The 25,959-nt window shown below is 49.7% G+C and overlaps 2 protein-coding genes across 2 annotated transcripts; both read left to right on the top strand.

Moving 5' to 3' along the window:
* Nucleotides 1-622: 622 nt before the first annotated feature.
* On the top strand, nt 623-3,438 carry Il13 (interleukin 13). Its single transcript, XM_051168324.1, has 4 exons — nt 623-817; nt 2,128-2,181; nt 2,753-2,857; nt 3,174-3,438. Exons 1-4 carry the CDS (start codon nt 674-676, stop codon nt 3,270-3,272), a joined length of 402 nt encoding a protein of 133 aa, XP_051024281.1. The 5' UTR covers nt 623-673; the 3' UTR covers nt 3,273-3,438.
* A 14,423-nt stretch (nt 3,439-17,861) lies between these two features.
* On the top strand, nt 17,862-24,606 carry Il4 (interleukin 4). The gene is made up of 4 exons (XM_051167270.1): nt 17,862-17,993; nt 18,303-18,350; nt 23,514-23,666; nt 24,420-24,606. Exons 1-4 carry the CDS (start codon nt 17,862-17,864, stop codon nt 24,513-24,515), a joined length of 429 nt encoding a protein of 142 aa, XP_051023227.1. The 3' UTR covers nt 24,516-24,606.
* Nucleotides 24,607-25,959: the final 1,353 nt, after the last annotated feature.

The raw sequence follows: 25,959 nt of genomic DNA, 5'->3' as shown, positions 1-25,959 counted from the left end.
AGGGGAACCTTTGGGCATCATGAGCTCCTATAATCCCTCCAACTTGTGAAGCTGAGGAGCAGTGGGGTGGATGGAAGTGATTTCTCCTTACTCTCTCTGTCTTCTTTGAATGTTGTATCTGAATCATACATCGCTTTGATGATTTATGAGATATGCCCACTGAAATGAAGAAAAAGAAAAAGAAGAAGAAGGAAAAAAAGGAAAGAGAAGAAAACTTCCTCAACTCTCACAGTAGTCTGATAGTGCCACATGCCCCGAGGCTGCCAGGGACTTAGTGACTCAAAGAGGTCAGCATTGGGCTGGCTGCTCAGGAGCTTGGGGCAGTCAGCAGGTGGAATCGCCTGGGCAGGAAGCTAGCTTTGCCGATGCCCACCCTGGAAATAAGCCACCCGGAACCTGGAAACTCTGTCCCAGACCCTTCTCACCAAATCCACCAAATCAGACTCTTTCCTTTAGACAGCACTGGATTTTCCACAAAAGAAAAAGAAAAAGAAAATCAAGATGAGTAAAGATGTGGTTTTCAGATAATGCCCAACAAAGCAGAGACCAGGGGATGAGGCGTCACCGCTTGCGCTTATAAAAAGCTGCTGCAGCAGGCTCAGGCCACAAGCCACCAGCTTAGGCCACCCCAGAGTTCTTCTGCTCCTTGGTTCTGTGATTGGCTCTGGGCTTCATGGCGCTCTGGGTGACTGCTGTCCTGGCTCTCGCCTGCCTTGGTGGTCTTACCGCCCCAAGCCCGGTGCGGCGATCCATGTCTCCCCCTTCGGCCCTTAAGGAGCTTATTGAGGAGCTGAGCAACATCACACAAGACCAGAGGGTGAGTAACACACACACACACACACACACACACACACACACACACACACACACACACCTCCGGAAGAGGGCATGGGCAGGCTGGGTCTGGGTTCCTGGGAATGATGGAGGAAGCCCCCAGTCCCCAGCCTCAAAAGTGAGGAGGATGGGAGGCTAGTTTGGGGGTGCCACAGTGTGGACAGTGAAGAGTCCCCCCAAATGAAAGACCTTTACAATGGGACAGGTTTAATCTAAGAAAACCTGTGGAAGAGAGATCTCTAGATGAGAAAACCAGACAGCTTTCAGACTGCTAACAGCCTAGAGCTAATTAAGGGGACAGGGAAGAGTTGGGTTGTGGGTTTAAAGCCTGCTAGGGGTAGTCAAAGCATGCTGAACAAGAGTGCCAGGTGATCCTTAAAGCTCTATGCAGCTGGCCAGTCTTTATTGGGGGTCTGCAGGAGTTAGTGGGGAGGATGCTAAGGGTGACAAAAATCTAGGAAAACGGGCTACTTTATTTCTGGAATAGTGACTACTGTGGTTTCCAGAAATGGCCATTGTTTAACCAAAATGGTGTGAGGATGGCTAACATCTGGACCTAGCAGGGGTTGCCAGAGTCACTAGGGGCCTAGTTTCACTTCTACCAGCTCCCAGCACTCTTCCACAGAGGAAAGCATGGAAGGGCCAGCAGCTTCCTAGAACCATTTGGCATCTGCCAACTGGATTTTCTATGCCATGTCCCTGTCACGAATTCAGGCAGTTGGGTGAGAGGACTCTGTAAGCATCAACTCCTCTCCCACTGGCTTATCAGCTCACGGTGGTCTGACCATCGATTATTGCTAAACCTGACACTGGATGCTGTGTCATCCCTACTGACACCTCCAGAGGCTCCCACGGAGGCTTCACTTTGTAAGGTCCGGGGAGGTTACCTGAGGCCTTATGTGTGTGTTCCTAACATAGTGTCCCATTCAGAGAACAGATGCGTGATACTACAGGCTCCCGTTGCATCGCAACAGCAGCCCCTCCCACAACTCCTTTACCAAACCACCCGCCGCCCGCCCCCCTCTGGCCTTCTCTGTAGGCGGTCCCCTGTGGCAAGCTTCAAATAAGACATTTCCCCTGCCAGTAGCCACTCAGTCGGTTTCTGTCTCTCAGCTCCAGGTCTCTATCTCCTGCGGTATCTCCTCATGCAGAGTAGACAGTGGAGCTTAGGGGGTTGAGGGGGTTGTCAAGCCTGACTCAATGCTACATTAGGGGTGCTTGTGGGCTTGGCCTGGCTGGGGCAGGCCTGTGATTTCTGTTACCACTCTGCTCATTGGCTCTTTGCTTCCTCAGACTCCCCTGTGCAATGGCAGCATGGTATGGAGTGTGGACCTGGCAGCTGGCGGGGTAAGGAGCCGGGGCTGCGGGGATATGGTGGCGGTGTAGGCGTGTTTTCTCTAAGCCCTACTCACACAGTCAAACAACCTTCATAGCTAGGCGTGCCTGGAATATCAGGACTTGGGAGGTTGAGGCAGGAGGATTACCATACGTCTGAGGCCAGTTTGGACTATATAGGAAATGCCAGGCTGGGCTGGCTACAGAAGGAGAGCCTGCCTCACAGAAATCAACTGGAAAAGCAAACTGTAGAACAATGGTTCTCAACCCTCCTAATGCTGCAACCCTTTAATACGGCTCCTCATGCTGTGATGAACGCCCCCCCCCCCACCATAAAATTACTTTGTTGTTACTTTATAACTGTAATTTTGCTACTGTTATGAACCGTATGGTGTAAATATTAAACGTAGAAAATATCTGCTATGCAGACCCCTCAAAAGGGTTGAGACCCACAGGTTGAGAAACGCCTCTCTAGAAGCTACCCACTCACTCATAATTTAGGCTCTTCCTCCCACCCGTAGGCACCTGGCCCGGCCATCTGCTTTCCTGAGCCAGGCCCCACAACTGCCCTCTTCTCCCACAGTTCTGTGCAGCCCTGGATTCCCTGACCAACATCTCCAGTTGCAACACCGTTTACAAGACCCAGAGGATACTTAACGGGCTCTGCACCCGCAAGCCCTCTGCTGTGGTAAGGCGTGCTCCGCCCCTACGCCCCCCTCCTGCAGCCTGCCTCAACATCCCATGTGTGGGCCCACCCAGGAGCAGCTCCGCCGTGGCAGCAGGGACCCAGACTTAGGGACTTTCAGTTCTTGGGATCCAGGGCTCCCAACTTCTACCTGAGCCTCAGTTTCCACAGTTGCGAAGTAGAGGCAAAAACGGAACCCGCCTGGCAGGGACTTTTGGGAGCATTGTATAGGACAGTCCCCGGAAAGCCCCTGGCGGGTGCTGGCTGCCTTTGATGTTGGGCGTCCTTCTAATAGATGGGCCTCTCTGCTGTTTCACAGGTTTCCAGCCTCCATGATACCAAAATCGAAGTGGCCAAGTTTATAACAACACTGCTCACCTACTCAAGGAAACTTTATCGCCACGGCCCCTTCCACTGAAGAGAGAAAAACACACAGACGGGCCCTGGACATCTCCGTGGTGGAGCCATTTTTCTTTCTCACGTCTGACATTTCTTGGGGAGGCGGGGAGGAGGGTTGGGGAGGAATACAACTACTACAACAAACCAGAGCATGACAGCGGGTCCAGCCTATGGCCTGCTTTACACAGGGCAACTGAGGCAGAGATCAGCTTGGGCACACTTCTTTTTGGTCTTATTTATTATGGTTGTATGTTATTTAAATGAGTCTGTCAGTATTGGGGGAATGGTTTGCTGCCTATGTCCTGGGGCCCCAGCACTGAAGCAGTGGGCTCTGGGGGGTCCCTGGCAATAATTACTGTATACACAATTCTGCTACCTCACTGGAGCCTCCAGGTCTCATCCCAGACAGGAGACAGGTGGGCAGGCCAGATCAATACTCCTGCCTGCCAGCCGGCACCAACCAGCCCTCAGCCATGAAGTAACTTATTGTTTTGTCCTTGTATTTAAAGTATTAAATAGGTTAGCAAAGAGTTAATAATATATGGAAGAAATGGCCTGTTGCACTCAAGGCGGTGGGGGTGGGGGTAGGGGAAGGGTGGTAGATTTGTCATTGAGCACGTATTTTCATTGACTGTCAAACTAGAAACTGGAAATAAAGATGGTGACAGCTAGGCCTGCCTGCTTTTGCTGTCTTTTTTGGACCGTGGGGATGCTGGCCTGTGGGAGCCAAACTGGGGATGCTAGTGTGGGATTGGCTGTTCAAAGGGGATAGGAGGAGTGAAGGGCAAGATCTGGGCTGGGGGTGGGAGCAAGTAGGTTCACCCCCTCTGTCTACTGTTGGTAAACGGAAGGAGCTTGGGCCAGGAAGTCGGGGTTCAAGGAGGATGTCTGGAGCAGGCGGGGGGTGGGGGGACCGTCGTGGGTATCTCCTAATGACTGGCCAGCTGTGTCTGCACCACCCACACAGTCTCAGGTCTCCCTTGCCACCCTGGGAGGCCCATAAAAGCCCAAGACATGATGAGGGCAGGAGGCTTGCCCAAGGCACCCCAGAGTAGGTGGCCTGCCTCCCCCTTGCTGGCCCGGAAGCTGGAGTGGTGAGAAGATCTGCATTAGCTAGCATGCTAACATGATGCCTGTCAGCCTGGGAGGTGCTGCCCAGAGCAGAAAGCGGCCTAGGAGGGCAGGGTGCCTGTGCAGCAGGCGTGGGGTGGGGGTCAGAGTCCACTCACATTCTGAATGACAGGCAAGCACCCTCCTGGGGCAGGCAGAGTCTGAGACTCCAGTACTCATGGCTGCATGTCAACTGTGCAGCACCAAGGATGAGGTAGGAACTTAGCCAACTCTTGGAGAATCAGCTTCCCCTTCTTGCCTTACTGCCAACAGGTGTGGAAAAAGAGAGAAAGAGAGAGAGAGAGAGAGGTTCCCTGCAGAGGAGTGTGGGATGTGTGCAGCAGGGCAGGACTGGCTCCCAGCAGTACCAAAAAGGTCACATTTGCTGAGGACCATCTGTGGCTGGCACAGCACCAGCCACCCAGACTAGGAACTGTAACACCAGGGTACCAGACAGAACTTACAAAGGTGGTGACGAGGATGCTCCTCCACCTTGCCTGCTGGGGACACTGTCAAGGGTGAGCCATGGTCTTCTTGCACCCTCCTCTACCCATAGTCTAAAGTCAAAGAATAGATGGAGTTTTTGTTTTGTTTTGGTTTTTGGGACAGGTTTTTTGTTGTTGTTGTTTTGTTTGTTTTTTTCTGTGTAGCCCTGCCTGTCTTGAAACTCACTCTGTAGACCAGGCTGGCCTCAAACTCACAGATTCACCTGCTGTTACCTCTCCAGTGCTGGGATTAAAGATGTGTGCCAATACTGACTGGCTTGGATTTTTTTGTTTGTCTTTTTTTGCGGGGGGGGGGAGGGGTGTGAGGGGTCGAGGGGAGGGAGTTTGGTTTTTCAAGACAGGGTTTCTCTGTATAGCCTTGACTATCCTGGACTCACTTTGTAGACCAGGCTGGCTTGAACTCACAGTGATCCACCTGCCTCTGCCTCCCAAGTGCTGGGATTAAAGGCATGCACCACCACACCCAGCGTTGCTTGTTCATTTTTTAAAAGGTGATTAAAAAAAAAGGGTGATATATATGTGTGTGCACATGTATGTACATATGTGTGAATATGCATGCATGTGTTGTGACTGTGCACGCTTACATGTGTACATGTGTAAGTGTGTACGTGTGTGCCATGTATGTGCATATGTTTATAAGAAGCTAGAGGCCAACCTTGGACGTCGTTCCTCAGGAGCAATCCACCTTGGTTTTCTATGTCTCTCATATATTGGTCTAGAACTTTCCTATTAGGCTATGCTGGCTGGCCAACAATCTCCAGGGTCCCTCAGTCTTGCTTCCCTAGTGGTTAAGTTACAGGCATACACCATCCTGCTCTCTTCCTCATGCTTGCAAGGCAGGCACTTTACCTACTGACCTTTCTCCTCAGGCCACAAGAATGATGCTTTCTTAAAAACAAAAAATCACTTTCTGTCCATTTTCTCATCATCATAGCGCCCTCTCTACCCAGGTCTACCTAACCACAGTGTCAGCCTGGCTGTCAGAAATAAGGAAGGTGGTTCGGGGGGGGGGGGCAAAAACACTTGCTGTAGAAGCCTGATGACCCAAGTTCGATGCCCAGAACCCATACAAAAAGTCAGATTCAGTGGTAGCACATGGAATGCCAACACTCTTACAGTAATATGGAAGATGAAGACAGGAGAATTGCCCAGAAGCTCAGGGACCAGCTAGTCCTCAAAAAAAGAGGGCAACACAGGGCTGGAGAGATGGCTTAGGGCCACCTGGCTAAGAGCACTGGCTAAGCTTTCCGAGGCCCCAGGTTCAATCCCTAGTCACTGGGTAGCTCACAACTGTCACTCTAGTCCCAGGGGATCTGTTGCCCTCTTCTGGCTTCTATGGGTACTGCACACACACAGTGCACAGAAGTATGATCAGGCAAACCCTCATCACATAAGATAAGAAAATCTCGCCTTTAAACCCAGCAGTTGGAAGGCAGGCAGATCACGGAGTTCCAGGCCAGCCTGGTCCACATAGTGAGTTCCAGGACAGCCAGGGCTACACAGAGAAACCCTGTCTCAATAAGAAAAACCAAACAAAAAAGAGAAAAGAAAAAGAAATCTCAGCTGGGTGTGGTGGCACATACCTTTAATCTCAGCACTTGGGAGGCAGAGGCAGGCGGATTGCTGTGAGATAGAGGCCATCCTGGTCTACAGTGAGTTCCATAGCATCTAAGGCTGTTACATAGAGAGATTCTGTCTCAAAAAAATCCAAAACAAAAACAAACAGAAAATTGTAAGGGTCAAAAGAGAGAACAGAGGCCGGTTGTGGTGGCGCACGCCTTTAATCCCAGAGCTCAGGAGGCAGAGGCAGGTGGATTGCTGTGAGTTCAAGGCCAGCCTGGTCTACAAAGTGAGTCCAGGACAGCCAAGGCTATACAGAGAGACCCTGTCTCGAAGTGCCCCCGCCCCCCAAAAAATAGAGAATTGAAAGTTATTTGGCCTCTATCCACACCTACACGGTGGCACTGGTACATATGCATTTAAACAGGTACATATGCACTTAAACATGTATGTGCATAGACACACACACACACACACACTTTTTTTTTTTTTTTTAAATAAGGACTCTTCTTCCAGTTCCAAAAGAAGCCTTCTTGGTACAAGGTGCATATGGGCCACGCCAGATCTTGCCACTAGGGGGCCATAGCTAGTTGCAACCTCATCCACTCCACAGCGCCAATCCTTCACACTTCTAAACTGTGCCTCAGGCAGAGTGGGGGACCTGTGGCCCTCAATAGGGTACCCTAGACCCTTCAGGAATAAAGGCTACATTACACTGTCACAGAACAAAGCTGCTATAGCTGACAGCAAGGAGGTGGCCCAGTAGGAAGAAGGGGAGGAGGAGGAAACAGGAGAAATGTAAGTTTGGAGCATTGCCTAGGCTCTAGGTCCTAGAGGGACCCTGTGACTCCTTCGGAAGCTACTGGGAGCTTTCTTCCATATGCAAGAGAAACCCTAAGCAAGGCCAGAGACAGAGTTGCCGAGGAGAGCTCAGAGCCCCTAGTGAGCAGGAGACAGAGCCGGTGGCCCCTCAGCACCCCAGGCTCAGGAGAGGTTTCACTGAAGGAGGAGGGATGGGGGCTCAGGTGAGAAGTGAGACACAAACTCAGTTTCCGTTGAACTCCACAGCTGACAAGGTGTTGAAAATACAGTCACTTCAGGGGTTTCTCTGAGGCCAGTCAGTCCCCAAGGTGCTCGGGATGAAGAGGGGCTAGGCAAGGGACAATGCCTGTGTCTGTCCCCTTGTCTGAGGGCAGCTGGGAGGATGGGACTAATGCAGCCATCAGCTGTTGCACTTAACACCCGCACAGTCTGTGCTTTGCTTCAGCAGTCAGCTGGTCAGGGGGAAACCAGCCTCAGCCTGGCCTCTCCCTCCTGAGATAGTGGCGGGTGCAGCTAGCCATGTTCCAAGCTGAGTGTCCTAGCCACAGGGCACCCTGGTTGGGTTGTGTGGTCCCATGCTTCAGGCTGGTCAGGTGGCCTGGAGCCGTGTCCACAGCCACCCTCCTCCACACTGCCCTCTCTTACTCTGAGAACTAAAAGCCACCCGAGGCTTCATTATCTTCACTCTTGGCTCCGCCCAATAGTGACAGAGCGCATGGCTTGCAACGAACTTTCCCAGATCAACTGATTTCTCGGCAGCCAGACAGGGCCCCATGACGAAGCCATGCGAAATCCCAGAAGCAATTTTCTACTTACGACCTCACTTTCTGTTGTGCTCTCTTCTTCCCCTTCACAGTGCCATCTCGAGTGGAAAGTGAGCCCCTCACAGGGTGCCTAAGAAACGCCCCCAGCCCTGCCCTGCCCTGCCTGGGCTGCTGTGTGGTCAGAGGTGACGCAGGCACCAAAATTAAATATAGCCAACTTCATCATCTCCGCCCTGAGCATCACGGTGGACCGGTGGTGGGTGGGGGCCGCGCCACTCTTCCTGCAGCAGCCCTGGTATCCCCTGCAGTCCGGCTACTGGCCAACTGGATCTATAGATCTGTACTCCCTGGCCCTGCCCAGCCCCACGCTTGAGGAGTTCCAGGGACACCAAAGAAAGAAAAGCAACTTCTTGTGTGCTTACTCTTCCGTTTTCTCACCTCTGCTGCATACTTTTAAAATAATGAGTATACATCTATGCCCCAGTCTGGCCAGGGGCAAAGACAAATTTAATAGAGAAAAGCAGAACGCTCCTGTGGTCCATGGAAGGGACAGAGCAAGACTGGGCCTGGAGACAAGACCGACAGCATCCGAGGACCCTCCAGCTCCCCCAGAAAAGGATCGGGTCTGGGCAGCCTCAGCTGTAGGCCAACCAGAAGAGCTGTCTCCTCTCCTGGGCCTCCAGGCCTTCAGATTTGCCATGGGAAATGAAATGTGCCCAGGAGACTCAGCTCTGAGTCTGGGGATGCAGTGACACTAAGGTCTCAGGGACAGATGAGAGTAGCTGCTGACGTCAACTGCCTTCCCCCTCTCTCATAAGAAAGCTTTCCAATGGACAGGACATTCTCTACATGTGAGTGAAGAGTGGGGACTGACTTTTACATGAATTCTGATGCCCCATATTTGACCACATCCCCTTGATGGGGAGGCCCGGTGGCACTCAGCAGGCTACCAAGAAGAGACTTTATACCCTATGATTATATACAGGGGGAGGAGGTCCCCCTCAGTCACAGTCATAGGGGAGAGGAATAGGGTGAAAGTGGGAGGGAGGGGGAATGGGAGGATAGAAGGGATGGGATAACAATTGAGATGTAATATGAATGAATTAATAAATAATTTAAAATGTGAAAAAAATTCCATTGTGGAGCCGGGTGTGATGGCACACACCTGTAATCCCAGCACTCAGGAGGCAGAGGCAGGCAGATCTCTGTGAGTTCAAGGCCAGCCTGGCCTACAAAGTGAGTCCAGGACAGGCAGGACTACACAGAGAAACCCTGTCTCAAACAAACAAACAAACAAACAAACAAACCATTGTGTATGTGTACCATACTTTATCTATTCCTCTGTTTACAGACACTGAGATTGGCTTCATAACTTAGCTATCATGACCAATGCTGCAGTAAACATTGCTGTTTTATGAAGTCTAAAAGGAAGAAAGAAAGAAAGAAAGAAAGCTTTCCACAGTGTCTCGGGGAGCAGGGGATCCCACAACCCACACAGACACTTGTCTACACACCCAGCTGCTGCTGTTCCCTCTTCTTGGGTGCCCATGCTTTGGTGGGGTCCTCTCTGTGTCTATGATCAAGGTCCCTTATCCAGACCGTTCAAGGACGTAGCAGACACAGCCAGGGACTCAGGACAAGAACTCAGAATTAAGTTAAGAAGACTCTGGCTTCAAGTTCCATGGTGTCCCTGGTTGCAGAAATTGTTACTTGGGCCAAGTCTCAGGTGCCACTCCGAAGTACAGCTCTCTCCATGCATGCATGCATGCATCCACCCATCTACCCATCTACCCACCCACCCATCCATCCACTCACCCACCCACCTACCACCTACCCACCCATCCACCTATCCATCCACCTATCTATCCATCCACCTATCCATCCATCCATCCATCCACCGACCCACTCACCCACCTACCACCTGCCCATCCATCCATCCATCCATCCATCCATCCATCCATCCATCCACCCATCCATCCTTCCAGCAAAGATTCACAGCAGCCTTACCAGGTACCACTGATCTTGTTCCTGGACACAAAGGGGTCACATCCAGTGAGACAGCAGAGTAGAGCGACGGCACAGACATGTCAGGCACCTTGGAAGCCACAGAGGAGAGAAGCCAGCTGGCGACTGGGATAGAGCTCAGGAAGCTGAGAGCGCCTCACTCATGAGATGGACGAAGGCAGAGGTCTGGTTGGACAGAGTGCCTGTGAGAAAAGCTCTTTGCGTCAGGAAGAGAAAAGCACATCAGGTGGGAGTCATGGAAGGGTGCGAGTCTTAACCGGCCACAGATGAGGCCTAACTCTGGCCCTCAAGATGTGGAGGTAGGAGGATCTAGGGCTGTGAAAGCTATCCAAGACCTCGAGGCCGGGCCATATCGGTTTCAGGTGTTAACAGAGCCATTCTGGCAGCTGTGTAAAAGGCAGGGCTAGGAAGACTTCCTACCTCGCTCCTGCAGAGACGCAGGTTGGTGAGGAAAGCAGATATGTCGGTAGAGGGGTGAGAGATGGTCTAATCTTGGGGAGGTGTGTGTGTGTACAATGTATGTGCAAATTATATACTTAGACTTTATATTATACAAAGTAAACACGGCATTAAACATCTACTGCATGCTAATACATACATATGGTTTTTATGATTTTTATACGTGTGTGTGTGGTGAATGTCTGTGTTCAGCAATGTAGAGGCAGATGAGGGTGTCCAGTGTCCCATTCTACTGAAGACAGTGTCTGTCACTGCACCTGGAGCTAGGCAGGCAGCCAGTGAGCCCAGTGACTCTCGTGTCTCCGTCCTCTGCCATGCTGGGGTCACAGGTATGTGTGAGGTCATGTTGGGTTTTTTGTGTGGTTTTGGGGGATCTGAATTCAGCTCCTCCTGCTTGCTCTGTGAGCTTTCCTAACCTCAAAACATCTTCCAAGCCCCACACATTTAAGTTTATTACCCACATATTCTTTTCTGCAGAGCTAGAAGTGAAACGCAGTGCTTCACACATTAGCCAAGTGTTCTGCCACTGAGTCATACCTCCTAGCCCCATATCAGTTTTTGTTTTTTATTTTTTTGTTTTTTTGCTTTGTTTCATTTATTTCTGTTTTGTTGCAGTTGTTTTTAGACATGGTAGTTTGGCTGTTCTGGAGCTTGCTAATCAGACCAGGCTGGCCTTGAACTCACAGATATCCTCCTGCATCCTTTGCCCAAGTACTAAAGGCATGAGCCACAAATGCCCTGTCCCCCATATCAGTTTTTTCTTATATTTAAAAACTTTTAAAATTATGTATATGTATGTGTGCAGTGCCCTCAGAAGGCCAGAAGAGGGCATCAGAGTGGGCGTTACAGTTGTAAGTCATCTGATGTGGGTGCTTGGAACCTAATTGGGTCCTCTGCGAGCACAGTACACAATCCTTTTTTTTTTTTTTTTTTTTTTTCCTTTTGGATTTTTGAGACAGGGTTTCTCTGTGTAACCTTGGCTGTCCTGGACTCACTTTGTAGACCAGGCTGGCCTTGAACTCACAGCGATCCACCTGCCTCTGCCTCCTGAGTGCTGGGATTAAAGGCGTTCGCCACCACGCCCGGCTACAGTACACACTCTTAACTGCTGAGCCACCTCTACACCCTCTAAGAAACTTAATATAGAAAAATTTAAATCTTAACACAAGTACCCCTCAGGTTTCCATCACCCAACCTCAGTGGTTTAGCGTGTGGTGGCCAGTTTTTATCTCTGCTTTCCTCACTCCCCTGCCAACCATGGTTATATCCAGAACCCAGGTGAGAACAGAGGCTAGGGTGGGCTGGATGTAACAGGTGAGGTCTGTACGCCCTGTGTGTGAGCAACCTGGGCTTCCGTGTGCTCCATCAAAGCCATATTAGGGACACCATGTGCCTCCCTGGAGTATGGCCTGCCCTGCCCTCCCTAGTCTAAGGCCACACTGCAAGGTCTATGTCATCGAGGTCCTTCCATTCTACCTCGGTTCCCACTGCACAGAGAAGCCACTTTGCTGATGTCACCATTTTATCAGTTCATCACTCTTATCTTCCGTCACCTCCCACTGGCTACAATGGCCATGACCTGTCACTTCTGCTTCTTGAGTTGCTCACTCTCTAGGGTTCTGACCCTGTATGTACAGGGCCCCTCCTCAGGGTACCTACGTCTCTTCCAGTATCACTGGTGGCTAGTGGGTCACTGCTGATCCCCTCACTTCTCTCAACCAGGCATAACTCTGTCTATGGAAGTTCCTCCATACTCAGAGCCATGGTGGCTCCTTAGCTCAGAATTGTTTTGACCTCCAATGCCATCTCGGACCTTCTAAACTGCCATCTCCCAGAAGGCAGCTTCTTGGGCCAGAAAACCTGGGTCACCTGCAGGGGATTCCTCACTCACCTTCAATGTGCATTCAATGCCAGAGATGCTGCTGTGGCCACCATCACTGCGGCTGGTGATGAGGTTGGTGTGGGTCTCATTTTTTAAATTTTGTTTATGCTTATTTTTTCCTAATTGCCAGATACCACACCAACACTTAACAGTTATTACCACATACAATTTTCCCACACCCTTTTTCTACTGTCAGACCATTTTACCGGGACACTCAGGCAGAATAACTTTCCCAAAGTTGCTCAGAAGGGTGTGTAGAAGCTGGTTTCAGAGACTGCTAACTCGAGCCAGGCGTGGTGATGCACGCCTTTAATCCCAGCACTCGGGAGGCAGAAGCAGGCGAATTGCTGTGAGTTCAAGGCCAGCCTGGTCGACAAAGTGAGTCCAGGACAGCTAAGGCTACACAGAGAAATTCTGTCTCAAAAAACCAAAAAACTCTAGCAAAAGACTGCTAACTCCAAGTCTTTCTCTGTGTGTGCATACACATGTGTGTACCAATGTGTGTGCACATGTGTGTGTATAGATAGTGTGCATATGTGTGTAGAGATGTGTGTGCATATTCATGTGTGCATAAATATGTGTGCATAAATGTATGTGCCTATGTGTGTATAGATCCATGTGCACATGTGTAAGTGTATAGATAGTGTGCAGATGTGTGTGTGCAGATGTCAGAGGACGGCATGCAGGGGGTCAGTTTACTCCTTCCTTTGGGTGAGCCCTGGGGATTAAACTCAGGTCATCAGGCTTTGATCCTCTGAGTCATCTCACTGCCTTCCTCCCCCACCCCCGAGCATCTCAAAACCACAGGCTCCTTCCCACTCTCACACTGGGCCACTCCCAGGACAAGTGCCTCTCCCCACCCCCCCCCCCCCCCCCCCCACAGCCCCCGGCCCATCTTCCCATTCTCCCTTCCAGACAGCCTTCACTCCCTGCAGGACTTGACAGAGAGCGCATGCTACCTCTTGCCTGGTCCCATCACTGGGCCCCATAGTGCCAGCCTCAGCTCCTAACCTGTGAGGAGCTGCAAAGTGCTCCTTCCTTCCTCAGCTGCAGAGAGAGAAGGGAAGGCAAGCCTGGGCTTGGGCACGCAGGCTGTGAGGACGGCCAGCCAGGTGTAAGGACACAGCTGTCCTGCTTGGCTCTGTTCCTTTCTCCTTCAATAGTGCATGTGGCAATGTGGCTTGACAGTGCACATCCTTGGAAGTGAGTCTCCGCGAAGCCGATTTCTCTAGAGAGTTATGCGTGGCAGAAGGAAGGTGACACTGTCCTTATCTGATGGGCTGTGAGGATGCCAAGTTTTACTTTGGAGTGACTTGGAAGGCCATGACGGCCACTTGCAGCATCACAAGTTCTAGGCCTCCCTCAGAGTCTGAGGTCCAGTGTGCACCCACTCCTGCAGCCCCCCTGCCTTTAGTGAATAAAGTGCCCATGGCGAGTCAGTCAGCTTCCTCCAATATTAGGTCCATAATCTGAGGGTTGAAGAGTCAGCAGTGAAACTCTTCAGAAACAAGCGTGAAGGCCCAAAGACTTAAAAGGAAATGCATAAGGGGAGGGGCAACGTCTGAGTGCCAAAGCTCAGATCTCCATATTTGAGTACTGCAGTCATTCAGGCAAGCAAAATGTGATGAATAAACTCCCCTGACACAGTACCCACGGTGTGCAGGGTGCTTATCTAAGTACTTGAACTTAGTACTCAGAACAATTTCACAAGACACAAGTACAGATATTATTCATCAATTTGGGGATTGTGGCTCAGGTCACATGGGAGGACATAGAGCAGCCAGGCCTGACAAGCCGCCGGCCCACAGTCTTCTTTCTTAGTTCATGCGGCAACAGCGTACCTCTTCATGGGGTGACACAGGCTAAGCGCGTTCCATGGATTTCTCTCTGACTCGCAACTCACAGGAGCCCCACAGGTAGGCGACACACCGATCGCTCTTCACTGTGTAGAAACTGACACTCGAGTTACCAATCAATGCTCCAGTGGTCACAGTCTCAAGGATCTGTCTGCTGGATGCCACACTCTGGTGCACAAAACTGCTCAGTGGTGGTTCTCCGCCCTCTCAAAGGATGGAGGAGGGTCTGTGACAGTCACCTGCTTGCCCTGTCCCTCCACTGCCCACAACTCCTGCAGGCTGGCAGCCACTCTCTATCCCAGAGAAGACGAGGCACTGCATTTCAACCTCTACCTCATCAGCTCCATGGACGGCCACCTGTCACCGTGGGGCGGGGTGGGCCATCCCCTTCTACCCTTTGGGAAGACTTGGTGTCCAGGACCGTTCTCCTTCTTTTCTCTGGCCTCATTCAAACACCGAAACAAGCGAGACAAACCAAACTTCGTTTCTGAGCGGAGAGTTCCCACGTTATGTGCCTTTCTGACTCATCGCCTTTCCCACGGAGCCCCGGGCGGCTAAGGTGCTCAGAGGAACACCTGAATGGTTTTGATCTTTGCCTCTGGGACACTGTGGCATCCAGCCTTCCCCTAACTGCCCTACTGTGTCCCTCCCAGCTATGGAGGACAAGCTCCTTTTTGGGTCTCATCCTCCTGATGTCCCACCCCTGCTCACCTGCAAGCTCAACCCAGCCAAACAGGGTTTCTCTGTGTAGCCTTGGCTGTCCTGGACTCACTTTGTTAGACCAGGCTGGCCTTAAACTCACAGCGATCCACCTGCCTCTGCCTCCCGAGTGCTGGGATTAAAGGTGTGCGCCACCACGCTTGTTGGCTCAGCTGCTTGTTATAGAGGCAGCCTTCCACATGTTTTTCTCAAGAACCCCATCCCTTGGAGATGGCTGGCTCCTTGGTTGAGAGCCCTGGGAGCTCTTCCAGAGGACCCCGATTCCGTTCCCAACACCCACGAGGACACTCACAATCGTCCATACTTTCAGTTCTAGGGGTTCCAACTCCCTCTTGGGCCCCCATAGGCACCAGGTATACTTTCGTTACACACATGAAAGCAAAATACATAAATGTGAATTACGTAAATAGGTAAAATGCTTAAACTCTGTAAATGTGTAAATATGTAAGATGCATAAAAAAGAAAATAAAACAAATCAAATCAAAACAAACAAAATACTCCATCTGCACAGTGAAGGATCCCCTTCAGAGCCAATGAGATGCACAGCAGGGCAAGGCTCCCCATGAGGCCTGAGTGTGACCCTGAGGACCCACGTAAAAGCAGGAGAGAACCAACTCCAAATGAGAAATTAAATGTAACAAACTGAATTAAATTATAATTTTAAATATTATTTTATTTTAGGCTTTTGAGACAGAGTTTCTCTGTGTAGCCATGGCTGTCCTGGAACTCACTTTGTAGACTAAGTTAGCCTCAACCTCAGAGATCTGTCTACCTATCCCTCCCACTGCTGGGATTAAAGATGTGGGCCACCACCACCACCACTCGGCCTAATTTTTTATTTTCATTTATTTATTTTTTAAGATGTATTTCTTTATTATGTGTACAATGTTCTGTCTGCACGTGTGCCTGTACTCCAGAAGAGGGCACCAGATCTCATTGCAGATGGTTGGAGCCACCATGTGGGTGCTGGGAATTGAACTCAGGACTTCTGGTCTCTCCAGCCCCAATTTTTTCTTTCTTTCTTTCTTTCTTTCTTTTTTTTTTTTTTTTTTTTTTTAATGAATCTCCTTCACCCAAAGAGAGCTCTGGCCATCATCCTGGCTCTAGGCCAGGAGGACAGACCTGGACTTTGCCTGTTGTTTGTCACCACTGCCTGAAGGGAACACTTTCCCAAATGTTGACGGTGTCCGTCACTGCGCCCAAGTTTACAATACTCACAATTAACAAAAGACATATTTGTAATCCAGGTGCGGTGGCTCATACCTGCAATCTCAACAACACTTGGAAGGTAGAGGCAGGAGAATTACCATGAATCTAAGGCACTAGCCTGGACTTCAGAGTGAAACCCTTCAATTTTTTTTTTTTTTAATTAAAAATGAAAGGCGAAAGGAAGGAAGGCTGGTGTACTACAAACATAGTCAATTTTGGAAAATAAGCCAACACATAATAAGAACTTAGTAACAGAAATTTCTAGATGACCTTCTAAAAGTTAGAAGTCAGAATTAGAGGCAGGGATCCCAGAGTAAGGAACCTAGGGGCAGATGAAGAACCTCTTCTATAGCAGATGGGAGTGGAGGGGTCACTGCAAAGAGACCTTTGCTTCCAAGTGGACTGCAGGGCCAGTGTGCTGGCTGCTGGTGTGAGGCAATGGGCCACCTACCTCACCAGGGCTCACCTGCATTAGATTAAGACAGTGGAGTGGGTGGCAGGACGCTGACTGACAGCAGCTGGGGAGTGGAGGAGGCTCTGTTTCCTGATAAGTGGAGGATGTGTTTAAGTTCACTCGAAAAGCAATCGCAGTCGGCCATTCTTGGGCCAGTGAAATGGCTCCTTGGGGGAAAGGCACTTGCTCCCAATGCTGCGACTCCGAGTTCCGTCCCCAGGGTGCGCACGTTGAAAGGACAGCCCTGACTCCTGCCAATAGTTCTCCCATCACCACACTGATCCTCTACCATGCACAGAAACACGCTCACATGAAATACACTAATTTTTTAAACTTTTTTTTTTTTTTTTTAATTTTTGGTTTCTCTGTGTAGCTTTGGCTGCCTTGGACTCACTTTGTAGACCAGGCTGGCCTCGAACTCACAGCGATCTGTCTGCCTCTGCCTCCCAAGTGCTGGGATTAAAGGCGTGCGCCACCACTGCCAGGCTAATTTTTTTTTTTTTTAAAGCAGCCATTCCTCAGCTTCTGCCTTGGGAGGGACAACCTTCAACCTTGCCCAGGACCTCCTTATTGGGAAAGACCTCATGGTCCTGTTCACCCCAAACGAGGCCCCACTTGATGTCACCAGTCTGTCTCCAAAGACCTCAAACTTGTAAGAACAGCAGGGAGAAAGCCTGCCTCCATCAACCTTCTGCCAGGCAGGAATGAACCCAGAGTCAGCATGCCCAAGACACTACATACACTTTGCAAAGTGCCGCCGTAGCAGGAGGCAGCTAAGGCCAGACGCCTCACACACCAGGCTTTCTTGATATTACTGTCTTTCCTCAGGAGGGCACCGGCACACTCGGACACCTGTGACCTCTTCCTTCTGTGCAAAAGCAAAGCCAGTGGCAACCCCACACTGATAAGATTAATCTGCAGGGCCGATTATGGTGTAATTTCCTATGCTGAAACTTTGTAGATTTTTTTTTTTTTTTTTGAAGGGTTTCATTTTCCAATTGGTCTGATTTCACAGGAAAATTTACCTGTTTCTCTGAGGCATTTTTTCTCCTGGAAGAGAGGTGCTGATTGGCCCAAAATAACTGACAATCTGGTGTAACAAAAATTTCCAATGTAAACTCATTTTCCCTTGGTTTCAGCAATTTTAACTCTATATATAGAGATATCTCTGTCAGAGTTGCATTGTTAGCGTCTCTTGATAAACTTAATTGTCACACATCACTGACGGTAGAGGTCTATTGATGGGTCTCAGGCCCCAACTAGCTACTCTCCTGCTCTGTTTCCTAGCATGTACCGGGGACTGTATCCACGAACACAACGACACAGCCTTGAAAGAGATCATCCACACTTTGAACCAGGTCACAGAAAAAGGGGTGAGTACCCTATCTTAGCACCATCTGCCCAGATCCTCAGGTAATACTGTGGGCAGCGGTTCTAGGCTGAGAGACCTGAGTTGCTAGAGAGGTCGGGGGGCTGGTGGTTGGGGCAGGAGTTGCTAGAGAGGTGGGGGGGGCTGGTGATTGGGGCAGGAGAGGGGACATAGCCAGACTTCACGAGACCCTGCCGCGTCCACCTTGGAGGCAGAAGAAGGTTTCTAAGGGTGAAGGAGTGAGAACTGTAGCAATGGTTTCTCTGGCCTGCTTGGATTAACTCTTATCTTTTGCTCTTCCGCCTGTGTCTAGACACCGTGCACCGAAATGGTCGTACCAGATGCCTTTACAGCGACGAAGGTAAGTGGACCCACGGAGTTTGCTTTGGTACATGCGGGCGGAGGGAGAGCCATCTACAAGTGTCTGGAGGAGGAGAAACTTCTGTGACAGAAAACCAGCAGGCCCCGAGGGGGTGGTTTCTACAGGCTGTGGAGGCTCAGTTACTCTCCAGTGTGTTTCGCAGTTTCCGATTTCACTAGACTTAGAAGACATGTCATAGAAAGCCAGGATCTGTTCATCCTAACTCAGATGGGGGTAGAAATCTCTAAGGTCCTACCTGGCCTTGGCATAGTTTGTGGTGTCGAATGAAAGAATTCTGTCTCTCTCTCTCTCTCTCTGTCTCTCTCTCTCTCTCTGTCTCTCTCTCTCTGTCTCTCTCTCTCTCTCTGCCTCTCTCTCTCTCTCTCTGCTCATGCATTTCTGAAAAACCAAATACTCTCTCAAAAACAGATATGGAGATTACAGGTTGAGAAGGCTTTCACTTTGTCTAAGAGACTTCCTACGGTCCCTGCAGGTCTCCTCTTTCTGGTCATAGCACCCCACTGGGATGGTGGCCCCACTGTGCAGCTCCCCAGCTCACTCTGTCCCACCACAGGCCCCTTCAGTCTGGTTCGGAACTGTCCTCTGGCTAGAGAGAGTCCCTGCTTCCGCCTGGGCATCTCTTTCCCCTTTCTGCCTCCTGCCCTGCCCCACCCCCGGCCCTCCATCTGTAGTGGGAGGGGACAGATGTGATGGCTGATAGTGCATTTTCTCTTGACAAACACATGACTGGCTCCCGCCGTATCAATAGCTCTATACACTTCAGTTCCTGTTTTCATGGAAACACACAACTGAGAATGAAAGCCCCAAAGCCCTGGCTTACCAGTGGGCTCCCCTGCTTCCCATGTGTGCCGGACGGGGCTGAGGTCAGGAGCAAAGCCCTGTGGGGTAGCTGAGGCCACAGCCTAGCACCAGACCATGGACAAGGTTCATCCTGCTTTGAAGGAGAACTATCCTCCCAGCCTCATCTGGAGGATCTCATTTTATTCAAGATTACTCCAGGAGTCTGATGTACCATGAGTTTCTGAAGGACAAATGTACATGTATGTATATATGTATATATTCACATGCATATATATATATGTCTCCATGTCTATATGTATATATATCACTGTTTTATTTATGTGTGTGTGTGTATGTGTGTGTGTGTGTGTGTAACTTTAAGCACTTAACAATTCTGAGTCCTTCCAACTCAGATGGTCACCCCTAGAAGCTGAGTCTACTGTCCTGCCTTAGCAAAGCTGAGGGCTCCTGGGAACTGGGCTTGGAGGAAGTGTGTGGCCTGCGTGTGAAAGCCTTTGGTCCTTTGGTTCTGGTGGCAATTCTGCCTTTCACTAGCCATATGGCCTTTGGCAATAGGGTCTTCACAAATCTTGGCGCCTCAGGGCTCACATTTGGAGATACAGAGGTTAGTTCCGAAGGTCATATGAGGGCTGGTTAGAGGCCAGCTGTGGGAACTGAGTTAAAAGTGGCTGTGGATGGCTCTAGGACTCTGGGCAAAGGTGCAGCCTAGCTGCAGAGAAGCAATGAGTCTAAGGAAGGCCGCCAGCAGTCAAGCCTATATGGCTCGAAGCCTGGGCCTACTCCTTGTGGGCCAAGTCTGGAAGACGGCGGGCGTTCGCCCCACTTCCACCCCTTACCCCTCCCACCCCTTACCCCTCCTACCCCTTACCCCTCCCATCCCTTACCCCTACGCCACCTTTCCTCTTACTCATTCTCCCCCAACACGTACATGTGCTTGAAAACCAGCCTGCCCTGGCTTCCCTCACATTCCCCCAACTGCCTTGGTGTCTCCTCCTGGATAATTGGTTTTGCTTTCTGTCCCATTCTTTTTATTTTTATTTTTTTTCTTGAGACAGGGTTTCTCTGTGTAGCCTTGGCTGTCCTGGACTTGCTTTGTAAACCAGGCTGGCCTCCAACTCACAGCGATCTGCCTGCCTCTGCCTCCCAAGTGCTGGGATTAAAGGCGTACGCCACCACCCGGCTCTCTGTCCCATTCTTGTCTGTCCCCCAGAGACTGGTCATTGCTTCCTTTCACAGCGTGGCATTACTGACAAAGGGCTCTCTAGGGCCCATAAAAATGATATGAGTGGGACTACTTCTTTGGGGTTCCCAACAGACTACCTTACCACACTTCACTGTGTTTAACTCTTTTGGGGATCAAAAAGCCTCAGCATCTCCACATTGGGCAGCACCCTGCTGGTGGTAGATAGAGTGTGCTGAGGTAAATCCCGGGTGTCACAGCTGAGGAAAAAAGACAACTGGCAAGCACCAAGCTGGCTGTTCTGAGGAGGGATTCTGGGCTGCCCATCAGCTGGAGTATTCTAGTTTACAAAAGAGAGTTAAAGACTGAAGTCCTTGCATTGCTCTGAGAGTGTGTGTGTGTGTGTGTGTGTGTGTGTGCACATGCATGTGTGCATGTTTACATGCATGCTCATGCATGCATACGTGAGTGCATGTGTATGTTCATACACATAGTAGCACTCTCTCTATTGTTGCCTTTTTCTTTTTTTTAAGACAATTTCTCATTGGCCTGGAGCTTGGTGAGTAGGCTAGGCTGGCTGCCCAATGAACCTTGGGGATCCTCCTGTCTCCACCTCTCTAGCACTGGGTTACTAAGGTGCACCACCACGTCCAGCTGTTTAAAACACACACACACACACACACACACACACACACATGGAGACACACACACAGGCATATACACACATACACATACACACACAGACATACACGAATAGACACACACATACACACAGACTTACACACACACAGGCATACACACACAGACACAGACATATACACACACACAGAGGCATACACACACACACAGACACACACAGACACACAGACATACACACACAGGCATACATACATAGACATACACACACACACAGGCACACACACACAGACACAGACACATACACCCAGGCATACACACACACAGACAGAGACATACACACAGACATACACACACACACAGGCATACACACACACACAGAGGCATACACACACACACACAGACATACACATACACACAGACATACACATACACACAGGCATACACAGACACAGGCATACACACACAGAGGCATACACATACACACACAGACACACACACACAGACATACACACAGACACAGACACACACACACACACACACACACACACACACACACACACACACACACACACGTTCTGAGGATTGAACTCAGCTCCTCATGCCACTGAGCCGCTTCTCTGGCCCCATTAGATTTGGGCCCAATTAGAGATAAAGGAATGTAATAGTGAAAGGACTAAGTTTTCATGAGCCCAATGAGTCTGGTGGAGACCTGCTGGGGACACGGGGAGACTTTGCTGCCACAGGAGACACCTCCTAGGGAGCCATTTCCTGCCGTTCTTGTGAGCCTCAGACTTGCATGTGGTGAGGGCTGAGGTGCAAGATTCATTGGCTGTCACCGTGCACTCCTTGAGCCGCTGCTAGACCTGCTAGGCAGGAGACTTTCTCAGGTAGACAGACACAACCAAGCGAGGGGGGGGCATGTCATCCTCACTGGCAAAATCAATGGAACTAAAGATCAGACGGTCCCTCGTCTAAGCTGCCTTTGAGAATAATGTTACAGTAAATTGTATCGGTTAGGCCTATGGCGCAAATAACTGACACAGGGAGACTGAAACATACTTTAAGGCTGTCAGCACTACAAGCCAGGCAGAGTCTAAACTGATTCTAATCTACTTGTAAACTAACATAAACTACTCTAAACCTCATAACATACATATATCCCAAGGACAGTTTTTAGCTAATTATATTTAGAGGCTACATACTAATTAGCCAGGTGTGGTAGCCCACACCTTTAATACCAACACAGGAGGCAGGGGCAGACATATACAGGGTAGTCAGGAATGCACAGTGAGACCCTGTCTTGAACCAACAAAATTCCAGTAAGACATTTGCTAATTTTTCTTTTCTCTCTTCTCTTCTCTTCCCTCCCTCCCTCCCTCCTCCTCCTCCTCTTCTTCTTCTTCTTCTTCTCTCTCTCTCTCTCTCTCTCTCTCTCTCTCTCTCTCTCTCTCTCTCTCTCTCTCCATGCTAGCAAGTGCTCTACCACTGAGCTCACCCCCACCCCCAGTCCTGATATTTACCCAGCTATTAGAGGTATAAGAGCTTTCTCTGGCAGGTGGAATAAGCAAATTCATTTAAATAGAACTTAATAGTCAGGAAAAAAAATAGGCAATTGTGAAAAGCGACCCAGCTTAGAAGCCATTTGGACCTGTCAGCTTCCCCGGGTCTCGTCATCACACGCCCTGCCTCAGTGGGCCCAGGGTGAGCCGTGAGAGTTGTTAACAAGCTCCTGGTGTGCAGGCTGCTGATTGGCCAGGGTTGCGCACACACCGTGACAAAGGCTAGCGGTAGCTTCTCTCCGTGGGATACAGAGACTGGCTCACACGCAGACGCTCTCCATGATCTGCCTGCCAGTTTCAGGGAAACCAGAGGAAACATGAGGCCTGAGGAGATGACCCATCCCTCTCCCAGGTTCCCCACTGGTGTGTTCTGTCTCCTGAGATCCAAGTTCTCAGAGAGCCAGGGCCTCTTATCTCCACCAGTGACAGGCTCATCAAGGCCCAGTAAATGGCACCCTCTCCCAGGAGCCTTTTCTCACCCCCTAGGCCAGGCTCCTGGTCACCTTGCCCACACTGGACTCCTATGTCGATTTCTTGGGGACATGCCTTAATCCTCCATTGCACCATGAGCATCTCGGGACACTGCTCTTTCCCTTGGGCAGGGCCGCATGGAGCATGTCCCCAGCAGGTAGTCAGCCATCATAAATGTGCAGGGTTTCCGGGGCCATGCAGGAACAAGAGCCACATCTCGCTAAGAGCTCACGTGGGCACCTTGAACAGAAAGGAAAGGCCACAGGGTAGAAAATGGAGACTGGAAATGCACAGGTGCTCTCTACTCTGCCATTTACCTAGGTGGGTGACTTGACTTTACCCCTCAATAAAACCCTCCATGGAAAAGAACACAAGAGATTCTGTGGAAATAACTTGTAGACAGATTCACAGTTGACCTTCGGGGTAGGAAAATCTCTCACTCAAGTTCAAAACCGAGCAGCCGACAGCTTTCTTTACCGTTTCTCTCTGCAGAACTCCACAGAAAAGGAACTCCTCTGCCGGGCTTCCAGGGTGCTTCGCAAGTTTTACTTCCCACATGAGGTGACTCTGTGCTTGAAGAACAACCCTAAGGTCCTCAAAGACTTGAAAAAACTCTCAAGGGGCATCAGCAGTCTGTATCCACTGGTAAGTGGGGCAGGAGCACAGCTTGCAAATGGCTTGGCACGGTGGGAGCAGCATCAGAGACCAGCAGACAGAGCTCCTGATCTCACGGAGTGTTCTAGGGGAGTAGTTAGAGGAGATAAACAGCAATACAATGCCTGGTTGTGTTCGTGCTATAAAGAAAGACACGGGGGTGGGGGTGGTTAGGAAAAAAAATTAAATTTAAAAAAAAGAAAGAAAGACACGGGGATACAGAGGGTGGGTGGCTGGGTAGATGTTTGGATTAAGTGAGGAGGCGGGCAGGTCATGTGACTAAGAGACAAAGGCCTGGGTGAAATGCATGTGTTCAGGCATGGCTGGACAGAGTGAAGAAAGTAGGTTTAGCAGCTGGTTTGCGCACCATCCCTTCTCTGAAGTGCACCTGCTCCCTGGGCAGGAGACCTGCGAGATTTTCACCTCACTCCGCAAGCTGAATGGCAACAGAGCCAGGTCTGAGCCTGCGTGTTCCGTTACTCCCTCCAGCCGCCCCTGTCTGCGACATGCCACCCCAGAGACTGTGGCACCCTGACGTCAGACCAGTAGTGACCATAGCACATGCCAAAAAGCAGGTCAAAATTTTGCTGGCTTCATGACAGCCAAACTCAGGGTCGAGCTGGTCTAAAATCCCTGGCTTGAAAACTGTTTTAGAGGCTCCCAGAGTCAGCATGACCAAAGTTGAGCAAGGCTTGATAGCAAGACGCAAATATATATTCATCCAACGTAACGTTTCTTTTGTAGGAGAGCTGCACTGTGAATGAGTCCTCATACACAACTCTGAAAGACTTCCTGGAAAGGCTGAGAAGGATTGTGCGAAAGAAATACTGTCAGTGTTGAAGCTCCATGTTTTAACTTATGAGATTTTAATGGTTTTATTTTTTTAATATTTATATATTTATAACTGATAAAATAAAATATATGTATAATCTAACAGCAGTGATGGCTAATGACACTTCATTTTGACAATAAGGTCACAGTTTATATCGTTAGAGAAACCAGTTTAATTTACTGTGGCTAAAAGCAGTGTGGCTACACAACAGAAAGCCGACTTCCTTCTCAAGGAGTTCCCACTCTTGTCAAGAATATAATACACAGATCATTAAAGGATAGAAGCGGGGCTGGAGAGGTGGTTCAGCAGTCAAGAGTACTTACTTGTTGCTCTTCCAGAGGACCCAGGTTCGATTCCCAGCACCCACATGGCAGCTTAAAATAATAACTCTAGTCCCAGGGGGTATGATGCTCTCCCATGGCCTCCTGTGGAGGGACACAGACCACATGCATGTAGGGAAAACACCCATACACATAAAAACAAAACAAAATAAGGATAAAAGGGCCATGGAGATGAGTCCATAATAAGAGAGTTCTCTGGGATTATCCTGACACCCCTCCAAAACTCCCTAACACACACACACACACACACACACACACACACACACACACACACTAAATAAATAAGTAAGTAAAATAAAATAAATAAAACAGCAAAAGCAATGAGACATGGGACCACACTCCACCTTCCATGGGGAGGGGTCATGGAGACAAGAGAGCCTGCAGTTGATGAAACAAGAACCAGAAATTAATAATTTTTTAAAGGACGAGGAATTGGTAGCACATACCTACAGCCCAGTGTGAAGCAGGCCAACATGGGTCCCCAGAGCCCAGGTAAAAGTAGAGGGAGAGAAGCAGCAACTCTACAGAGGTGTTCTCTGGCCCCCCACACGTGCATCATATGTACATGCAACTGTACTATGCTGAAGAAACTCAAGAGATGTAAGTGTTTAAAACTGTTAACATGGAGCCAGGCGTGGTGGTGCCCGCCTTTAATCCCAGTGCTTGGGAGGCAGAGGCAGGTGGATCACTGTGAGTTCGATGCCGGCCTGGTCTACAAAGTAAGTTCAGGACAGCCAAGACAACACAGAGAAACGCTGTCTCAAAAAACATAAAAACAAAATAAACAACAACAACAAAAAGCCCTGTTAACATAGGCTGGAGAGATGGCTCAGTGGTTAAGAGCACTGGCTGCTCTTCCAGAGGTCCTGAGTTCAACTCCCAGCACCCACCGGGTGGCTCACAGCCATCTAAAATGGAATCTGATTGCCTCTTCTGATGTGCATGAAAACAGAGCACTCATATACATTAAATAAATAAATCTTTTTAAAAACTGTTAGCATAATAGAACAACAAAACCTTGACTGCAAAACAATCTCACAGGGAAGCCAGCCATCGGGTGTTGCCTTAGTCCTGTAAGAGATGGTGGTGGTTTAAATTAAAATGGTCCCCA

Source organism: Acomys russatus, chromosome 25 (genome assembly GCF_903995435.1).
Source record: "Acomys russatus chromosome 25, mAcoRus1.1, whole genome shotgun sequence".
Classification (NCBI taxonomy): Eukaryota; Metazoa; Chordata; class Mammalia; order Rodentia; family Muridae; genus Acomys; species Acomys russatus.
The sequence above is the reverse complement of the archived record's forward strand: the minus strand, read 5'-3'. Positions and strand labels throughout refer to the sequence as shown.

What these genes read in the sequence shown, in the direction of transcription:
- Il13 (XM_051168324.1), top strand. Translation starts at nt 674, where the DNA reads ATGGCGCTCTGGGTGACTGCTGTCCTGGCTCTCGCCTGCCTTGGTGGT. An exon ending in TGGACCTGGCAGCTGGCGGG is followed by an intron (nt 2,182 to 2,752) that starts GTAAGGAGCCGG and finishes CTTCTCCCACAG; the next exon opens with TTCTGTGCAGCCCTGGATTC. An exon ending in CCCGCAAGCCCTCTGCTGTG is followed by an intron (nt 2,858 to 3,173) that starts GTAAGGCGTGCT and finishes GCTGTTTCACAG; the next exon opens with GTTTCCAGCCTCCATGATAC.
- Il4 (XM_051167270.1), top strand. Translation starts at nt 17,862, where the DNA reads ATGGGTCTCAGGCCCCAACTAGCTACTCTCCTGCTCTGTTTCCTAGCA. An exon ending in ACCAGGTCACAGAAAAAGGG is followed by an intron (nt 17,994 to 18,302) that starts GTGAGTACCCTA and finishes GCCTGTGTCTAG; the next exon opens with ACACCGTGCACCGAAATGGT. An exon ending in ATGCCTTTACAGCGACGAAG is followed by an intron (nt 18,351 to 23,513) that starts GTAAGTGGACCC and finishes TTCTCTCTGCAG; the next exon opens with AACTCCACAGAAAAGGAACT.